The 20713-nt window shown below is 37.1% G+C and overlaps 1 protein-coding gene across 2 annotated transcripts in view; it reads left to right on the top strand.

The window, feature by feature from the left end:
• Mkln1 (muskelin 1) overlaps positions 1-20713 on the top strand; it is a 110003-nt gene that overhangs the window by 1639 nt on the left and 87651 nt on the right. For both annotated transcript variants that reach the window (XM_034518873.2, XM_076913574.1), the window contains exon 2: positions 18459-18528. In XM_034518873.2, the coding sequence (XP_034374764.1) occupies positions 18459-18528 (70 nt within the window). The remainder of the gene's footprint in view (positions 1-18458; positions 18529-20713) is intronic.

Below are 20713 nucleotides of genomic sequence, written 5' to 3'. Positions count from 1 at the left end.
AACCCCAACGACATTTCAAACATGTAGTATAGTTTTTATTTTAAAGCACTTTGGAGTTCAGTAATCTGAAGTTTTTCCTTTGAAGGAGTGTAGGTAAGTGTTAGGAAGCGTGAGTTTGAGAATTTTGTCAGGCAGGCTGGTGTGTGTATGTCTTGCCTTAGCTATGAAATTCTTGGTTCTGAACTTAGGTTAGCAAGTCTACATCTTTGTATGACAGGAAATTTAAGAAAGAGATTGATTCCCCCCCCCCCCCCCCCAAAAAAAAAAATCACCTCTAATGGGGTGAAACAGTGAAAGAAAGGCATTATGTAATGTCTTAAGCAGGTGTGATTTTTCTTTTAAGGTCTAACCAGTCATTTGTTGAAATTGTTCAGAAAAGAGCAAATATTTATTGACAGAAATCTAGGCATTTTGGGTTGGTGGTAATAATTACAAAAAATTATTACTTTTGCCTTTCATATGCTAATCTTTGTTATGAATACTTCAAGCGTTTTTGATGATCTGTAAATCTCTTTTGAGACTTTTTTTTTTTTTTTTTTTTGGTAAGGTCTGGAATTTAAAATTTAATTTTTCTTAAATGGTATTTGTCCATTCTTATAATATGATTATATATTGTTTGTGTTTTTATTAGAACATTTGTGGAAACCTATTTATGTTAAGGCATGCTTAGAGGGGAGATAATTGGATTTAGTATCAGTCTTTTGGCTTATGACTGTTAGTTTTTAATATTTTAAGAATATCCTTATGTTACTTTACTATGACTAGTATATCATATTATTATTAAGATTATGACTGTGGTGGTCTTAATGAGAATGGCTCCCATATGCTCATATATTTGAATGTTTGGTTCCCAGTTGGTGAACTGTTTGGGAAGGATTAGGAGGTGTGGCCTTGTTGGAGGAAGTGTGTCCCTGGGAGTGGGCTTCCATGGCAGGCCCAGTTTCTGTCTTGTGTCTGTCTGTTTCTCCCTCTCTCCCTCTCTCTTTCCCCCTCTCCTCTTCTCCCTCTTTCTTTCTCTCACCCTTTCTTCCTGTCTCCCTCTCTCCCTCTCACCCTCTCTCCTCTCCCTCTGTGCCTCCAACTTGTAAACTGTCAGCTACTGCTCCAGTACCCTGTTTGCCCACCTACTGCCATGCTCCCTGCTGTTGATGGTCATGAACTCACCTCTGAAACTCTAAGTAAGCCCCCAGTTAGATACTTTCCTTTATAAGTTGCCTTGGTCAAGGTATCTCTTTACTGCAATAGAAAAGTATCAAAGATGGGTACTTAAGGGGTGGAATATCATGTTGATGTGTTCAAAATAGAAAATAATTTATTTTAAATGTCTTAAAGTGGTTTTCAACAAAGGCTGAGAGTATCTTAAATGAAATGGGTAAGGATATAATGTTTGGAAGGACTTGGAATAGTGTTTCTAATCTGTGTCTTTGAGACATTTATCATGAAGTTATTTAAAATTTTATAGACAATATTTCTAATAAGACCTTTATTTCTAGTTCAGTTTAATGCAGAATTTGATTTGCCAAATAACTTAGTAATTTAGAGGATTATTACCAACATTTTGATTACTTGTAAGATATGGTTTCTTCTAGTTCCTTGATTATAAGTGTTTTTAGTTTTTTAATGTAATACTGCTCTTAACATATAACTTATGTACAGTACATTTTAGCTATTTAAAGTAACCCAGTCAGTGAGGTTTAGTATAGTGAGAGATAAGTGTGACTGTGACTGTAGTCATTTTACACCTTTGTAGTCTGTAGAGAGTAGTGCCCCTTAGCCACCCTTCTTTCTGTAAGCAGTTACTGCAGTGTCTCTGTCTCTGAAGAGTGTCTGTTCTAGGTCCTTCATATAGATGGAATGATGAAAAGCATTCTTTCATTATTGGCTCCTTTCTGTGGTCCTGTTTTAAAGATCACAATACCATATCATGTGTCAGTGCTATATGTGTTTTCTGACTGGTAATATGAATGTATGTAGAGGTATTACAGTTTGTGTATTCATTAGTTGATGGGCACTTGGACTATATATACATTATGAACAATGCTTCCATAAACATTGTTTATGTGAGTGTAATGTTTTCATTTCTTTAGCATGTATGTCTAGGGGTAGAATTTTTGGATTTAACTATTTGAGGAACTGTCAGGTTTTTTTTTTTTTTTTTTGGTCAGTTCTCTTTTTTGTTATTAAAGAAATGCCTAAAAAAACTACTTAATATAACTTCATAAACAAACGCTCTATATTGAAATGACCATATGAGATTAGATTATCTTGCTATTAACTCAATTGCACTACTTTTTGTGACAGATTAATCTTTTATCTTCCTTTATTTTTGTTGAGTGTGTGTGTGTGTGTGTATGTGATTGTGTGAGTATGAGTGTGTGTGTGTGAGTGTGATTGTGTGTCTGAGTGAGTGTGTGTGAGTGCATGAGTGGGAGAGTGTGTGTGTATGAGTGTGTGTGAGTGTTTTTTTAATGTGTGTGAGTGTGTGTATGAGTGTGTCTGAGTGAGTGTGTGTGAGTGTGTGTATGTGAGTGTGTGTGTGTCTGGGTGAGTGTGTGTGAGTGTGTGTATGTGAGTGTGTGTGTAAGAGTGTGTGTATGAGTGTGTGTGAGTGTGTGTGTGAGTGTGTGTATGTATGAGTGTGTGTGTGTGTATGAGTGTGTGTATGTATGAGTGTGTGTGTGTGACTGTGTGTGAGTGTGTGTGTGCTCCATACTTTCATCCTTGAAGATCTTTTGCTCCTCCCTATTAATGTGTATACTTTTTATATATTAGTGCTGAGAAATTGGTTGAAAATTGACCTTTAGAATTATGTTATTTATGGCTGTGGCACACATTTTTATTTCCAGCACTCAGGAGGCAGAGGCAGGTGGATCTCCAAGTTTGAGGCCAGCTTGGTCTATATAGCAAGTTCCAGGCCAGCCTAGAAAACAGAAAAGCCCTGTCTCAAAACAAACAAACAAACAAACAAACAAAATGTATATTGTTTATATATAAAATATGAATAAGATATTTCTGAAAGGGTTGAAAGTTGTTTATGAATTTGCTCCTCATAGAAACTGAGGCATACATTTTTAAAGTGTTGAAAATAACTTCTAATTTCTCCCAGAGATTAGAATTTTTGGGTAGTTGAAAATTCACACATCTAGGTCTTTGGCATTTCTTGAATGAATTTCTCCCAGAGATTAGAATTTTTGGGTAGTTGAAAATTCACACATCTAGGTCTTTGGCATTTCTTGAATGAAGTCTTGATTTTCAACAGGCTGTGATACTCTGGATGATAAATTTAAAGACAGACTTAAAAAAATATTTTCTTGCTATATTATAACATTTGAGTTGCAATTAGAGCTTTTCAGATTTCTGGCTATCTTTACCACAGACCATAGGGTATTTTGTTGACTTGTGGGTAATCCTTGGGGCTATTTGAAGGTAAGGGGTGAGAGTGTCTGATTATGCTGTAATCATCATTGTTCAGTGGAGTGGCAGAGTTGAAGGCACTAAAGGCTAGGTTTAGAGTTTCAGATGGAGTAGTATTGGTAAGCTCTTACTTTTATTTGCCCCACTTACTCTGGCTCCCCTTGCTCTGGCCCAAAGTACACTGTAGCTGTCTTTAGACACTCATATGAGGGCATCAGATCTCATTATGGATAGTTATGAGCCACTATGTGGTTGCTGGGATTTGAACTCATGACCTCCTGAAGAGCAGTTGGTACTCATAACGGCTGAGCCATCTCACCAGCCCTCTACACTCACTCTTATATAATAAAAGGAGTGGCACAAAAAGTATAATAACATTGCAGAAATGAATGCTGAACTATGAAGATAGCAGTCTGTGGAAACTAAGATTGTTACCAGAGGGTTTTAGGTCTTTATGTCTTGGACAGGGAATTGAACAGGACACAAAAAGAGAGAGGTAAAAGTATACGTTTATTAAAAGTGAGAGTAAAAGCATAGACTACACTCCACAGAATGGAAGCGGGCTCTAGCAATCCTATGACTCAAGATTCGGGGGTTCTTTTCTGGGAGTTCTTTTTATGAATGTAGGTGGAGGGAGGAGACAACCTCCAGGGGGTGGATTCTTACCCTGATTGGCAAACCAGCTGCTATATAAGTTTGGTTGATCTGCATATAAATGTGATATATATATATATATATATATATATATATATATATGCTTATACATCTCTTATCTTGTGTATGCAAGATGGTAAACAGGAATTTTTCCTGACAGTTCATCAGGACAGGTTGGCATTAGCTATAGTTGGTCCCAATGTCCATCTAAGCTGGCTTTTTAAGATTTCTTCCTACCATGATGTCCATAAATTATCCACTGGAGAGGAGGTTCCAGGTGTTGCCTTACTGAGAAGGGGCAGACAAGAATATATTTCATGAAGATGCGCTATAAGTCACTGGGATGTCTAGGATTTGGGTGTCTCAAAATATTGGCCAGCTTGTAGGAGCATCCCAGCATTATGCCTTGAACTGTTCTTATTTAAAGATGTATTTTTATTAATGTCTTTGTATGTTCATGAATGTGTGACACTTATGTGCTGGTGCTGGCATTGTTAGAACACAGATGAGGGCCTCAGATCCTCAGGAGCTGGAGTTGCAGGGAGTTGTATGTTACCAGACATGAGTACAGGAAGAGCAGCAAGCACTCTTTAGTCTCAGAGCCATCTCTCTAGTCCATAAACTATTATTTTATTTGCTGGTGGAAAGATTGATGTCTCAGTTGTCTGAAGGTTGAACAAGGATAATCTTGATTTCAAAGTCATCTCTCAATTTCTCACATTCTATATAGTTTGAAGATAAGTAAAGCACTCTGAATTTATGTATATTATCTATAACATGATGTGCCCATATGACCCTCTTAGTGACTGATAAGGAAAGCACAAACATTTTAGGTGCATAGGGAAATTACTCTCCTGTCTTTTGAAGGGTTGTTGCAATAAACTAATAGAAGAAAAGGCCTACCATTTTATTAATATGCAAAAGGGAAAAGTCAAATCTTGGGGGGGAAACCATTGTGTACTTACTACCCCAGTATAATATATGTACTCTTTTTCTATAAAGGAGACGGAAATGGGGGAATGTTAATCATTTTAGGAAATTAGTAATGCTTTCTAGTGGAACTCAATGGGCTTGGAGAACATACCGTGGCTTGGAGTAAAGTCTGCTGGGCCTACAGAACAGTTGACAGTGGTTTGTAAGTTATTCTTTATGGGATTTGAAATAGAAGATAAGTGGTGTTTGAGAAAAGTGTGGCTAGGTATATGGACAGAGTTCCATCTTTGTCCCTGTGATAAGAATTTAGTCTTCTCTAATTAGTGAGATTTCAGTGAGAGACTGAAGGCGATTGTGTTCCCCTTTGGCAGGTCCAGTCAGGATAGGAAGCTAGTGGATATGGCAGAAAGCCTCTCCATGTGCTGGGAAGGGTAAAATAAAGTCAGAGGGACTTTGAATCTGAAACATGCTCTGTTGCCTTTTAGCCTGATAAAGTTCTGGTCTTCAGGGTGTCATTTCTCAGCCCCAACACAGTTAAATAGCTCTGCTCAGTCCTGTGAATATGATTTAGTTGCGGACTCATTTAATTTTACAGGAACAGATCTGTAGAAAGGCTTTAATAAGAGCATATTATTCAGTGACTCTGTTCGGAAACGTTTGTGAAGATACTGTGTACAGGGGTGAGTGAGATGAATGGCTCAGTGGGTGAAAGCACTTGCTGCACAAGCCCATGGCCTGAGTTTGATCCAAAGAACCCATGAAAGAAGAGGACTGGCTCCACACAGTTGTCTTCCAACCTGCACACACAAGTTATGGCACATCATGTTCCTCCATCATGCATGCATGTACATGCACATGTATGCATACTGATTATAAGTAAAAATGCTTTAGAAGTTAACGGGTAAGTGTAGCTCTTGAAATTTTACTTGAAATCTATTACAAACATCAGATAAAAAGGTTTTATGGTCAGTGGTCTCCCCTGTGTTAAGGATTAGTATATGGTATTGAAAATTTTAACAGTTTTGAGATAAGTTAATATAGTTTGTAATGTGCCAATGAGTACTTTGGAGTATTTCTAAGGAATAACATTGAAAAATACTTTCCAACATGTATCATAAGACTTTGGTCTTGGTCAAAGATACTGTCATGGGAGTGTTTTCAGTGAGTGAGTAGTTTGGGATTAATGTAAGTTCTCTTGGCCTCTCATTAGTATAGTTTAAGTCAGTGGACTCCACTGAGGGAAGACGGCCAGCTCTAGAATGAAGGACGTGTGCGGTGGGAAGTGCAGTGTGATAGAACACTGAACAAGGAGGTGTTCTGGCCCAGTCCTGGTGTTGACAAGTCTCCATGATTTTCTCTATTCTCATACAGTGTGAGCAGTTTAGGAGTTGATAGTCTTTTGTAAAGGGATGGCATAAAGTTGATAGTCCAGAAAAGGCGACTGTGTTTTAGGTTAGCATAGCCTGTTTAGGTTTCATTTGGTTTCTGTATGCATGTGTGTCATTATACTTTTTCTTGTATTCGGTCCCCCTCACTCCCCTTTCCTGGACTCTGGCTGCTACCTTTTTCCCAGTTAGCCTTACTTCTGCATCCCTATTATTCTAACTCATTTTCCTCTCTTTATTATGCCTTTTAAGATGTTTTAGAATAAATTTTAAAAGTCAAGCATCCCGCCCCAGTAACACAGTAAATTAAATTATTGCCCAGAAAAGATAGTTTGAGGATTTGATAAAGTCAGAATTTGACTCTGATTACCTTACTAAAGTTATCTACATATAAATGAACCTTGTAGGTCAGCTGGAAAGTTTGATCACTTAAATATTTATAAACCCTTTGTATATACTGTTGTTTTGTCTAATCCAAATGAATGTGTATACTAAAACCAGTAAGCCTTTCCTAAGTCATGTCCACATTTAATAATTTTTACTTTAGGTTGAAGCAGGGAAATTCTTAGTATTGGAATATATAAGAGATAACTTTTCAGTTTGATTTTTGACCACTGAGAATTTCCCCATCTATCATCTGCATTGGAATGCTTGTTTTCTTTCATTAGCATGCTTTCCCCAGTGGTTACTCTGCTTGTGTGGAGTATGTATGCATGCTTGTGTCCCCAGAGTGCTTTGAATCCTTAGAGACAGTTATTATAGGCTCAAACATGCTCAATTCCATGGCAATAATAAGCTGAGTCAATTTTTCCTTTGTGTGATGGTAAGTAGGTACTATAGTGATCTTCTGTTTGCACTCTAAAATGTCCAGTCTCTATTTGCACTTACCTATTTCTCTTCTGGTATTTCTTAAATTAAGTTGTTTCACTCCTAAATACTTCAATATGAATGAAGACAGATATACCACATTAATTATCTTTTGCCTCAGTAACAGTCCGCCACAAATTATAGCTTAAAACAATACATTTGTTACATAATCCTTTAGTATCAAGGGTTTGGGCATGATTTAGAAGCGTCTTCTGCTCCAAGTCTCTTACAGGACTTCAGTCATGTTCTGCTAACTAACAGGGAAAGTTTGTTAGTAAGAGCTAAACCACTTTTATGTATCCTGGCTTTAAAATTGCACTATATTGTCATTTCTTGTTCTGTTGTTTGAAATAAGTCTCTAGGCCATCCTACAATAGAGATCATATGAAGGTATGAATACCAAGAAGAAATCATTTGGAGTCTTTAGAATTTGGAGTCTGTTAGAAATGTTTTCTCCTTATAACTTCATTGATGTTACAGGGTTAGCAGTAACCCTTCAGTAACAACTGATGTCACTTCCGTGTCCAGCTTTCTCTTCACTCTTTGAATCAGAATTTAAGCACCTATTGTATTGTTATGCCCCTTTCAAATTCTTTTATCAAGAAGTCTTTCCATCTTCTTGCCATTTTTTTTTTAATTCATTGGGGTTTTGTGTGTGTGTGTGTGTGTGTGTGTGTGTGTGTGTGTGTGTGTTTTGTTCTTTTAAGACAGGCTCTCATATATCCTAGGGTATCTTCAAACTGTAGCTAGGGATAACCTAGAACTTTTGATTATTAGCCTTTTACCTTCATATTGCTGAGAATATAGGTGTTTGCTACCATGCCCAGTTAGTTTCCTGGGTGTTAAGAATTGAATGCAGGGCTTTGTGCATGCTACTAGTTAGGCAAGCTACCAATTTGAGCTATATTCCTAGCCTTACCAGCTGCTATTTCTAAAGAAACTGTCATTTGCCCTGAGAGGCTTTTATATTTGTTTGTGTCTAGTTGCTTTTTTGTTTTGTTTTGTTTTGTTTTTGTTTTTCAAGACAGGGTTTCTCTGTGTAGCCCTGGCTGTCCTGGAACTCACTCTGTAGACCAGGCTGACCTCGAACTCAGAAATCTGCCTGCCTCCTCCTCCCAAGTGCTAGGATTAAAGGTGTATGACACCACTGCCCAGCATCTAGTTGCTTTTCTATAGTAGCATTTAACTACTTTCTCTAGTTTTAAACAATACTAGGATTTATAATTTGAATCTTTTTAAAAGGACTACTCTCTAGTATAATGTGCCTTGTATTGCTAATAATTCAGGATGCATAGTCTAGTAGTAATTTCTGGTAAGATTTCCCATTGGCTTTTTTTTTTTTTTTTTTTTTTTTGGCATTAAAAGTTTTTATTGGGAATATCATCCAGTCTATACAAGTTATGTACAAGGCATGAAAATGGCAAGCAGCACAAAATATGGTTGAGGTATACACTAAGAGCACAGTATGTTATGTTTCAATAAATGCGACTATTCAATAAATACAATCCAAAATTTGTAAACTAAGTAACCAGATAGATGAGTCATTTTCTTTTTTGGTAAAACCATATAAAATATTTATTTCATGTGAGGTAGAGGACAGTCATTTATTGCAACCAACCACAGCAATTTTAATCAGAAGACTATATGCATTGGCAAAATTATTGATTGAATTATGCTCAGTGTAGCTAATTTGCTTCAATAGTTGCAGAAGGGACCATTCTCTTACTGCCTTCACAGGCTGGAAACTGAGGAATAATTGAACTATTACACTGCCTTAAAAATTACCATAAGTCCTTCCAGCAGGAAAGATAATGGTGACTACATTTTATCTTTTGAGTTGTTAGAGTTTGTGAGAAATGTAGTCCCATTGGCTTTTTACTACTGGTATTAACATTCATTGATAATCATTGTTGGAAAAAAATGTTTAACGAGAGTTATGAAAGGTGGACATAATGTAATTATTTTATTTTCACACTTGTTAGTTGCAGTTCCCCTCCTTTCCTTTGTCATCAAACCTAAGGCCTCACCACACACACTAGTTGATTTTTATGCATAGAAATTACCCTCAGTGATAAGAGCTTTTAGTTACTGAAAACACATCAACTGGAAAGCAAGTGTTTAATTCTTTCCTTTTAATGACCAACTGCAGAATAATGAACTAAGTTGCATATTTCCCTAGATGTGTAATTTGGTTTTTAAAGAAAGCTTTTGTTCATTAGACTGTTTATATGTCTATTATATTTTATCTTTCAAAATTTTAATTAGTTTATTTTTATATGTGTGAGTGACTTGTCTACATGTATGTAGACCAAGTGCATACCTGGTGCTTGATAAGACAAGAGTGTGTCAGATCCCTGGAACTGGAGTTACAGACAGTTGCGAGCTGCCATGTGGGCATTGGGAACCAAACCTAAGGCCTCTGGAAGAGCAACCAGTGCTCCTAACTACAGAGCAGTCTCTGCAGCCATCACTATATTTTAGACAACTTTAGCAGTCCTTGCCTTTGATGCCAGATTGTAAACACTTTGAGCAGTTGGAGGCTCTCTAGACTTGCTCCTATGTTCCTTTGACATGCCCTCATTATTATTTTGAATTTTTTTGACATAGGAAGTATGTCCTTTATATACATGTTAGTAAAAGGATGATACTTAGAATGTATAACTGGAAGCTAGGAAAAATTGTTGCTACCGGATTGTCATTTTTTTTAAACCTCTATAGGATACATACCTAAGAAGTAATTTTTATAGAAAAAATAATGTGCACTTTAGACTATTTTAATTTTAGATTGGATTTGCCAGATTCTATTTTTTTATGTCACATTTGTTACTTAATTTAACAAAAAATTAATTTAATACTTTAATATGTATGTATGTTTGCTCGTGTGTTTTTATGCACCAAGTGCATGGCGGCACAGAGGCCAGAAGAGGGCATTGATCCCTTGGCATTGGTGTGATAACTGGTTGTTAGCTACTGTGTGGGTGCCAGGAACTAATCCTGGGTCTCTGAAAGAATAAAAAGCACTTTTCCCTCTTTGGCCCTATTTTTTACCATTAGTGTTGGCAGTATTTCCTAATAGCAGTAGTAGAATTACCACTTTCCCACTTCACTATTTGGTGTACACAGTGTGTCTTCAAATATAATTTCCAAAGAAAAACATCAGTATTATTAGATTAAATTTAGTAATTCTTTGCAAGCCCAAAGAGTGTTCAACTGTGGGTGATTTTAAAAATTGCTTTTAATGTTAATGTAAATGTTTTAAAAGATAGCTTCTTATGGTTATATCACTAACTTGATACCCAATCACATTAATTGGCTTCTGTTTATTGTCGTTTTCATTTGGAAACATTTGTTTGAGTTTATTTTCAGTTTTTAGAGATTATTTTGTTTCTTAATGTTTTATTTATAATATGTAAAATATTTCTATTGTTTCAAATTAAGAAAAATAAGTTCTTAGATTTATGCCTGTGGAGGTAGGAAGAGGGTCTCTGATCCCTTAGAACTGAAGTTATGGATGGTTGTGAGGCACCGTGTGGGGGCTTGGGAACCCAACCTGGGTCTTCTCCAAGAGCAACATGGACTTTCATCTTAGGAGCCATCTGTCCAGCTCTTGTGGATTCAAATTTTAAGCTGTACAGCTTCATATCTGTCCCTGTAGCACTTTTTATTTCTTCTAATTTGAGTAGCTATCTTTATTAGTTTCTAGTTCAAGCAAATAAAAACAATTAACGTGTATATCTGTTCACTTAATGTACTATGGTTTGATCTTTATCATTTAAAGGATATCTGAATTGTTTCCAGTTTGGGATTATTAGAAGTAAGGTATTTTTAAACATTTGTATATAGGTTTTTATTTGGACATAAAATGTTATTTCCCTTGAGATAGTGTTTAAGAGTCTGAAGTTTTTTGTTTTGTTTGGTTTTGGATTTTGGGTTTTTTTGACAAGGTTTCTCAATATAGCCTTGGCTGTCCTTGAACTTGCTCTGTAGACCAGACTGGACACAAGCTTATAGAGATCTACCTGCCTCTGCCTCCCAGTGCTGGGATAAAGGCGTGTGCTAGTACTGCCTGGCGAATTTAGTTACTGAGTCACACGAAAAATACTTTTGTAAGAAACCGTAATATACATCTAAAATGACGGTACTATTTCATACTCACATTAGGGTACAGGTATTCTAGTTTCTCTGAGTCAGTCTCTCTCTCTCTCTCTCTCTCTCTTTCTCTCTCTCCCCATATATGTATATATGTGCATATATATATATGTATGTGTGTATGTATGTGTGTGTGAGTATGAATATGCAGGAGTCAGTTCCGTCTTAACCACGTGGATTGAATTCAGGTCATTATCCATTGAGCCATTGTCAGACATCTGAAGTTTCTCTAAATTGGTAATAGCTTTTGAGCCATCACTGTTTTTCCATTTTAGCTGTTCTAATAGGCAAGTAATGATAACTGGTTGTATATGTTTGTGTGTGATGGCTACCGGTGTTACATGTGTTTTCATGTGCTTATCTGCCCCCTTGGGTATACTCAAAGAGTTGTTATTCATGTCTTGCTTGTTTTCTAATTGAATTGTTTGTTTGTTTTTAAGCCTAATTGTTGTGAATAATTGTTTATTTTAGATGTAAGTCCTTTTTTTGAATGTATAAATACGTGCTTCCAGGCTGTATCTTCTCATCTTATCCTTTTAACAGACTCCTTACCAGAACAAGATTTTACTCTTTCTGTAGACTGATTTTTGTGGATTTTTGTGTAAGAACTTGCCTAGGATTTAGAGAAAGGATAATTGTATGTTGTGGTTAGTGATATGAGAAAAAAAAAAGGAAGAAAGGAAGGAAGGAAGGGAGGGAGGGAAGAAGGAAGGAAGGAAGTAATAACATTGTGTAGCTGTTATAGAAACAGTACAGAGGCCCCTCAAAAAGCTTTATGATCTAGCAGCCCTACTCCTGGGTATATAAAAGTCATTGCATCAAAGAGATACCCACATCCCTGCTTATTGCAGCACTAGTCACAGGAACCAGAATTATAGAGTCAGCCAAGATGTCCATCAGCAGATGAATGGATTTTAAAAATTGTGTGGAAACAGAGATGGCTCAGTGGTTAAGAACATTTGCTGCTCTTGCATAGGACTGGAATTTGATTGACAGCACCTACATGGTAGCTCACAATCATCTAGAACTCCCGTCTCAGGGGTTCTGGTGCCCTCTTCTGGCCTCTAAGGCATACACACAAATAGCATTCACATATACAGGCATTCATGTGTACACACAGATTTTGTTTTTAAAGGTGTGTATGCGTGCATGAATATTTATGTGTATGGCGAGGAGCAGGGGTTGGGAAGAATGCTGTTTAATCATAAAAAGGGTACAGTCCTGCCATTGCATGACTGAAATTTGAGGTCATTATGTTAAGTAAAATAAATTAGGTATAGAGAGACAAATATTGCAGAAACTAAAGACATGAATCGCATAAAAGTAGATGTACAAAAGCACTTAGTAGAAGCTAGGAAGGGGAAGCTGTCAGAGGGTAGGATAATCAGTGTGTCCATACAGTTGCTATAGTTCTCATATGTTACAAAGTTGGGGAACTAATCCAGAGCGATTAATTGTACATTTCAAAATAACTAGAGAGGAAGATTTGAATTCCCAGGATCATAGGCATGTTGATATTTAAGGAATAGAAGTTCTGAGTACTTTGGTTTGGTCATTGTACATTGTATTTGCACATAGATTTGATTTATAATCACATTTGATTTACACTCACATAAGTGAGTGTAAATATTATATTTTAATTAAAAAAATAGAAACCCAGGAGCTGGAAAGATGGCTCAGTGGTTAGAAAGAGCATTTGGCAGTCTCAGGAGCTGAGTCCATTCCCAGCTTTCATGGTTGATGATGTACAACTGCCTGCAACTCCAGCTCCAGAGAATCTGACATCCTCTTTGTTTTCTCTAGACACAGATACTCACAACATATTCTCACACACTTACTCATGAGTCCTCCCTTCCTTGGAGCTTATTTTTCTGTTTCTGTTGTGGCTGGGAAGAAGTAGCAGGGACTGGGAGCCAAAGAAATAGGTTGGGCATTAAAGCCAGGAATGGAAGCTACTCGTGCTGGTGGAGATGGAACCGTTAACTCCTAGCTGCTAGCCAGGCTGTTATTGCCTCCTTTTCAAGGTTGCCCAGCACTCCTGCCTCTGAGCAAGAAAGGAGAGCTAAACCCACGAACCCCAAACTTCCAGGCATGGTGATCTGTATTTTCTGTTTTACATTTGTTTGTTTTGTTTTGATTTTCCCTTCCTCTTGCTTACCCTAGTTAGAGGTCTGGGGGGGGGGGGTTGTTTGTTTGTTTTGTTTTTAAGTAATCAGGCTTTGGTTTCATTCTTTTCCCTTGTTCTCATTTTTAGTTTGATTTCTACTGTAATTTTTGTTTTTTTATTTTTTGTGATATTCATGGTTATATTTCTTTTTATGTCTTAGCTTCTTAGGGTGGAAGCTTAGGTGATTGATTTTAAAGTCTTCTCACTTTTCTAGTATGTATATAACACATCGGTTAAGTGTTGTTTTCATTGTGTTGCACCATTTCAGTAAGTTTTCTTTCCTTTTTAAAAATTTTTATCTAGTTTGATTTATTTGTTTTTATCCTGAGGCTTCCTTGATTTGTGTATTATTTGGAACTGTGTTGTAGATGCCAAATATTTTAAGACTTTCTAGCTATCTTGTATGAATGATTCTAATTTAATCCTGTTGAGATCTGTGAGCTGCTTGTGTTACTGACACGTTTTCCACTGGTAGTGAGTGCTCCCGTGTGAGTGAGTTGAGGAGAATTCATTTTGCTGTTGGTGAAGTGTTCTGTATATGACAGTTACATCTAGTTGATTGATAGTGCTTTTTAGTTCAGTGGTGTTCTGAGCTTCTGCCTACTGAATCTGTCAGTTGCTGAAAGTGGGAGGTTGGGAATCTGCAATTATAACAGTGCTTCTTGCAATTCTAACGATTTTTTCCTCAAGTATTTTGACATTTTTTTTTTTTTTTTTTGGTTTGGTACAGTCAAATTAAGAATTGTTGTGTCTTCTTGAAGAATTGACACATTTCATTAATGCCCCTCTGTCCCTGATGAATTCCCCTTCTTGCGTAAGCCTGATATGGATCCAGCTATTCTGCCTTCTATTTAAAACATGCTGCATCTTCATCTGTTGCTTTACGTTCACCGTGTCTTATTTTTACGTGATGTACTTGAGCAGTTGTTTTTCTCACCCATTCTAGCATTCTTTTTTAGTTGGTTTATTTCAGCCATTCACATACAAATTGATTTTTGATATAATTGAATTGGTATCTATCATATGTAAAACTGTTTTCCATTTCATACACTTGTTTCTTGCATCTTTTCTTTTTCTATCTCTGATTTGAAATGAGCCTCCAGCGTGACTATTTTCTTTTACATATTAATTACATTTCTCTGAAATTTTTTAGTGCTTGTGTTAATACAAGAGTGTATTTTGTACAGTTCTAGAGGGTTAGAGTCCACAATGGCTGGGACTGCCTGGAAGCAGGTGGCAGGAACACGAAACTCACATCTTGAACTGCAAGCTTAAAGTAGGCAAAGCTTTTTATTCTCAAAGCCCACCTCCAGTGACATACTCCCTCCAGGAGACTGCACCGCCTAAGTCTCCTCTCAACAGGGCTCTCAACTGGACCCTGTGTGGAAATGCCTGATACTCTAGAGGCATTTTCTCATTCAAAACATCACACTGCTTATCCTAAAGTTTGTTAAATACGTTTATAACTAATCTAACTCTAGCTTTAAGTAATAGTAAACTGCTTATGAATGGTATAGATACTGAATTTTCAGAATATATTTGATTCCTCTCTTGTTTGACCGTATCAGAGTGACACAGATTAGGTGGTTTGTAAAGGAAATGTATTGGATTACAGTTTTAGAAGCTGAGCTATCCAAGATTCAGGAACTAACATCTGGGGGAAAGGTCTTTTGTGGGAAGCATCCCATGGCAGAAGGGTGGGAAAGGGAGTGCTGGTGACAGAGGACTTTCCTCTATCCTTCTTGAATGAGCTCAGTCTTGGTATGCAGGATATGTGACAAGATCAAAACAGTCAGAAGTCTGCTTTATGACTACCCATCTCGGGAAGTTCCCATATTTTAAAAAAAACTACTGATTCTTTGGCAATTTCATACATGTATACATGGATCTTACACACTCCCAACATGCCAACATATTCCCTTCCCATCTTTATGCCCTCTCTCTCTTTTTTTAAACAAAACAACAACAACAACAACAACAACAAACCTCACTGAGTCCAGATGGTGCTACCGACTAGAATATGGACTGATGTTGTTGGCTTGGTTTTGTGCAGATAATCAGGTAATCTTCATTGCAGTGAGTTCATGAATGTAGCAGCCACATCATGCCCAGCATACTGTATTCACAGGTTCCCACCCCATCCTTCAACTTGTCCATTCTTTCTACCTTTTCTTCACTGTGTTGCTGGAGCTTGGCAGAGCAGGGGAATAGTTGTCCCATTTGAATGCTAACAGTCACTTTTTCTCAGTACATTGACTTAGTTATGAATCTTTGCATTAATTGTCACTCGCCATAGAATCACCTTCTCTGGTCAGGGTTGAGAGCAGCACTCATCTGTGGGCATAAGCAAATATCTAGAAGGCATTTTGACTTGGGTTGCCCCCACCTTCATCCCCACCCCCATGGCCCGTGACCTCCAGAACCATGGAGTTTTGACCAGGTTTACAGTGTCGGGCATGAATTCCCTTCTGAGGAGCAGGGCTTAGAGCCAAGCAGAAAGTGGTTGGTTGTCCCATAATCTTTACTCCATCACTGTATTGGTGGGCACTTCTTACCTAGTAAGTGAGTATTGTAATGTCCAGGATTCGTTGCTGGGTCAGACCGTTGATGACTCCACTCTCCCACTTGCCTGTGTAGCACCTTCCAGCATTGTGAACAGTAGCTGTCTGAATAAGGTTTTAGGTCAATTCTAGTTTGATTTCTGTATAAAAGTCCTACAATCAAACTGTGTGCTGAGGATCGGAAGAGTATTTAAGATCTAGTTCTTGTGGGCATGAAGAGCAGTGGCAATATTGTTTGTGGGGGGGGGGGGGCTATGGGACATTTTTGATGAATAACTTACAAGGAAGTATCCCAGTCCTGGTACTAAGATTTACATTTAATAACCCATGTCTTCTGAGGAAATTATTGCTTACCCACATAGAGAACTGTGTTCAAATACCTTTACTTTCTTTTTAATAGCTCACAAAGTAGTGGAAGATCTTTACTCCATCCTTAGTTTTGATGACCCCTGTCTCTTCCTCCATCCACTCACTATGACCTACCCCACTTAAACCTTTAACCCTGAGTATTCCCTCTCTACTTTGAAATCACATATCAAGATTGGATTTCTTTCCCCTCCCCTTTCAATACTTGAAATAGTTCCTTTATTTGGCTGTAGAGTTTTTGATGAGAAGTTTAATATAATTCTTATCTTTGTTTCTCTGTAGTGGACTTTTCCCACTCTTCCTGACTTTTTTTCATGACTTTCTCTGCGGGTTTTGTTTTCTACTGCTTGAATATGCTATGCCTATGTGTTAGTTTTACCTGCTTGATACAAACCTAATTCCCCTAAGAAGAGGGAACCCTAATTAAGGAATTGCCCCTATCAGATTGGCCTGTGGACATGTCTATGGAGCATTTTCTTGATTAAATGATTGATTGCCACCACAGGCAAGTGGTCCTGGGTTGTATAAAAAAGCAAATAAGCTGGGCAAGCAATGGAGAACAGGCCAGTATGAAGACTTCCACCCTGGTTCTTGCCTCTGCCTCTTCTTGAGTTCTTAGTCTGACTTTTCTTAAACGTAAGCTGTCCACCCCAACCCCTCCCCTGCTTGGTTTTGGTATAGTTTTAATCACAACAATAGAGAAACTTAACCAGTATAGTCTAGACGTAGATTTTCTTCCCTTTTTTCTTTCTATTGTTGTTGTTGTATTTGTTTCTTGGTTTTGTCTTATCTTTCTGGATAGATGGTTTGATATCTGTTACTGGCTTCCAAAATTTCTCAGTCACTATATTGCCTTAAATATTTCTTCTGTTCCTGTTTTTTTTTTTTTTATTGCAGCTATGCATATGTCATAACTCTTTGATTTCTTGCAGCCCTTGGATACCCCCACTCTCTTTTCCCCCTCTCTTTTCAGTTTGGGAATTTTCTGTTAGAATATTTTCAAGCTCAGATTCTTTCTTTAATGTTACCTACCTATCTTATGTATTATCTACTTACTTCTATAGAACTCTTAAAGTGATAATCATATTTATTTAAAATCACTTTTTATCTGGTAATTCTAGAATCTGTATTACCTGAGTCTGGTTCTAATATATTGTTTATTCAAACTTTTTCTAAAAAAAGATCTTTTAGGGGACTTTCCCTCTCCACTCTCCCTCTTCCCTTCTCCTCTTCCATGTACTTTTCTCCCAGGTCTTGTGCAGCCTCTTATGTATGGTGTTTGCTTGATACTCTGTTCAATTCTAGCGTGCTTTCTAATTGTGAATTCATTGATAACTATCAATCCAGTTTCTTTTCTATAATATGTCATTCCAGGAGTTAACCTATAACCTCTGTACAATTTTCTGTCTTCCTGAGGTTGTGAGCCTCCATGTGGTGTGCTGGGAATTGAACACTGGTTCTCTGCAAAAACAAGGACTTTTAAGCACAGAGCCATCTCTCCAGTCCTGTTTGTTTTTCAGTTGATAGTGTTTGGAAGAATACTAGTCATAACTTTTATTTAAAGTGTCACAGTTTGGATTTGTGGGTTGTTCCCCCCTCCTTCAGTGTTTGTGTTGGGATTGTTTGTGGCAGTATGGACTCTGAGTAGTATTTCATACTTCCTGTCATAACCACATGTTACAGCCTTTATTTTGTTTCTGTTCTTTACCAGCTTCTCTCGTACCTCTAGGTTGACTCCTTCTTGGCCCAGCATTCTTTTTAATGTTTTTTAAAACTTATATTAATTAGAAGTTTTCTGTGCTTCTTTTTATGGTTTATATACTATTCTTTTTCAAACCACAAATATTCTGTAACTTTGTGGTAGTTCCAGTAGTTTTAGAATGGTGGATTATTATTATTTTTTGACTACTGATTTACTATTTTAACTAATCACTTCAGTTATCTTTCTTTCTTTAATTCTAGGAACATTTTAGTGGATAAACCAAATGATCAATCTTCCAGATGGTCTTCAGAGAGCAACTATCCTCCTCAGGTAAGGTTGCATGTAGCACCTGAGACTGTTAGACGTTGTCATAGATGGGCACTTACACAATTGCTCTCCGCTTTCTAGAATCCATTGAGAATTGATTTGGTCTTCAGGATTATGAGCAACATTTTCTTTTTGGGCTGTTAAATTTTTACTTTATGGCTAAAAACAATGTAGGATTTGATGAGACACTTTTACTTCCTATTGAAATTTTAAATTCTAATTTATATTTTTAATGTATCAATAAAGATGCAAAATTAAATTGTTTTTGTTTTGTTCTAAAAAAAAAAAAAACCCTACTTATGAAGAAAATTTTAGACAAGGACTAGAGTGCTGTGCTGATTCAAGTCAGGTTATGTTCCCATTCTATTATGCTCAAATCATTCTGTAAATGTTAGTAAGTTGAACTTTGACTGAGGGGCCTAGTGAGAAAAGTCAACATAGTTTGTTACATTATTATTGTAATCTTTAAAAAAATATGTCTATTTACATATATATATGTATGTGTGTTGAGCATGGGTGAGTATGTGCGTGTGGAGATGCAAGGATGAATTATGGGAGTCTGTCCTTCCATCATACGAGTTTTGCAAGCACCTTCACCTGCTGAGCCATCACACTGGCTAGGTGTGCTATGTTAAGATGGTGTGTACATTATTATATATAACATAGAAGGTGTTATGGCCAGGAGCTATATACTCCTTTTTCCTGGTAAGTAGTACTGTTACTAAAGGAGACCATTCTTTCATTGTACCTGCTTAGGGTATAATAAAGTGTATATTGTGCCGTAAAGTAGATGGGTAAACAAAAAAATAGATTTCATGAATGCCTAGTTTCTGTACTTCTTTTTCTTTTCCTTTATTTGTCTGTGGCTGTAGCTATTTGGGTCACTTGATAGTTATATACTCTATCTCAAAATGCTATATGTTACCCAAACATGGTACCACTGTATTGTCAGAGCGAAGATTGTATTTTTATTTACTTTGACATTATTATTGAAATTATAATGTTTTTACTGTGAATTTCCCATTTCAACTATATTTTGAAGGTAGTATCATTTAGTGTTTTTCTTTCTCATTCATTAATAAAATTATTTAGTAAGTACTCAAAAGGCACCAAATTAAATATTGGAAGTATAGCTGCAAAATATTTTCTCTGTTCCTGATGAATCAAGCAGGCCCCTGAATCAGTTAGGAGTCCATCTATTGAATCCTTGGATAAAAGAAACCTAAAGTTTTGTAATTAAGTAAACTTACTTTAATTTTGAAATAGATAACATGTAATCAATGTGTCTTAGTTATAATTATGACCCAAATCTGAGATTCTTTGTGGCCAGTCTCAAGGGACATGAACAACTTGGTTTTACTTATTGGGCAGAATAGGCACAGTTTTGGTGTTTACATAAATAGTGAGAAGTTTTACACTATTAGTTGGTTATAAAACTTGTTTTTGACTCCTGGTTTGAAGACTGTGGAAAGGACTTGATTTAAAGCTGTACATGTGCTTAAGGTTTATGAAAGCTAGGACCTTAAAGCAGCAGTGACAACTAATTACACACACACACACACACGCACACGCACACGCACACGCACACACGCACGGCTTACTTAATTCAAAGTAGTTACTTTAAGATTAATCTTGAAAACCCACCTGAGAAGTCAGAGACTGTGATCCCTTACACATGTGATGAGGTAACCCTTAGAAAGAAAGATTCGTGATTGGATTTAAGGCATGCTTCACTTCAGCTCCTTCACCCAGAAATTGACACCACTTATCCCCATGATTAACCTTCACATACTCGTAGCTGAACCAAGACCAGCTAAGGCAAGGAAACACTGAACACCAACCCAAATATTCATGCAGTACAGGAATGCCAGAAACTCATTTCAGTACTTAGATACCCACTTGCAGAGGCTTTGGAATATCATGCTAAAACCAGAACTAGAACCTGATCTGGATCCAGAATCAGAGTCAAAACAAGATTCAGACCCAAATACTGATCCAGAGTAGTCCTCAGATACAGAGGGTAGGAAGAAGACTTCCCATCAGGGAGGAACTGCCAGCTGCAAGACAGCCTTCTGGGAAGTAAGAAAGGAATGTGAGCAATGCCAGATGGGCTCTACAGTCAGGAAAATCTACCCCTGGGCATTGTGTTAGTTAGTAGTTTCCTCTCAGAAGAGGACTGAGGATAGAA

The sequence above is a fragment of the Arvicanthis niloticus genome, chromosome 15 (assembly GCF_011762505.2).
Source record: "Arvicanthis niloticus isolate mArvNil1 chromosome 15, mArvNil1.pat.X, whole genome shotgun sequence".
NCBI lineage: Eukaryota > Metazoa > Chordata > Mammalia > Rodentia > Muridae > Arvicanthis > Arvicanthis niloticus.
Note: the sequence above shows the minus strand (reverse complement) of the source record. Positions and strands in the feature narration are given on the sequence as shown.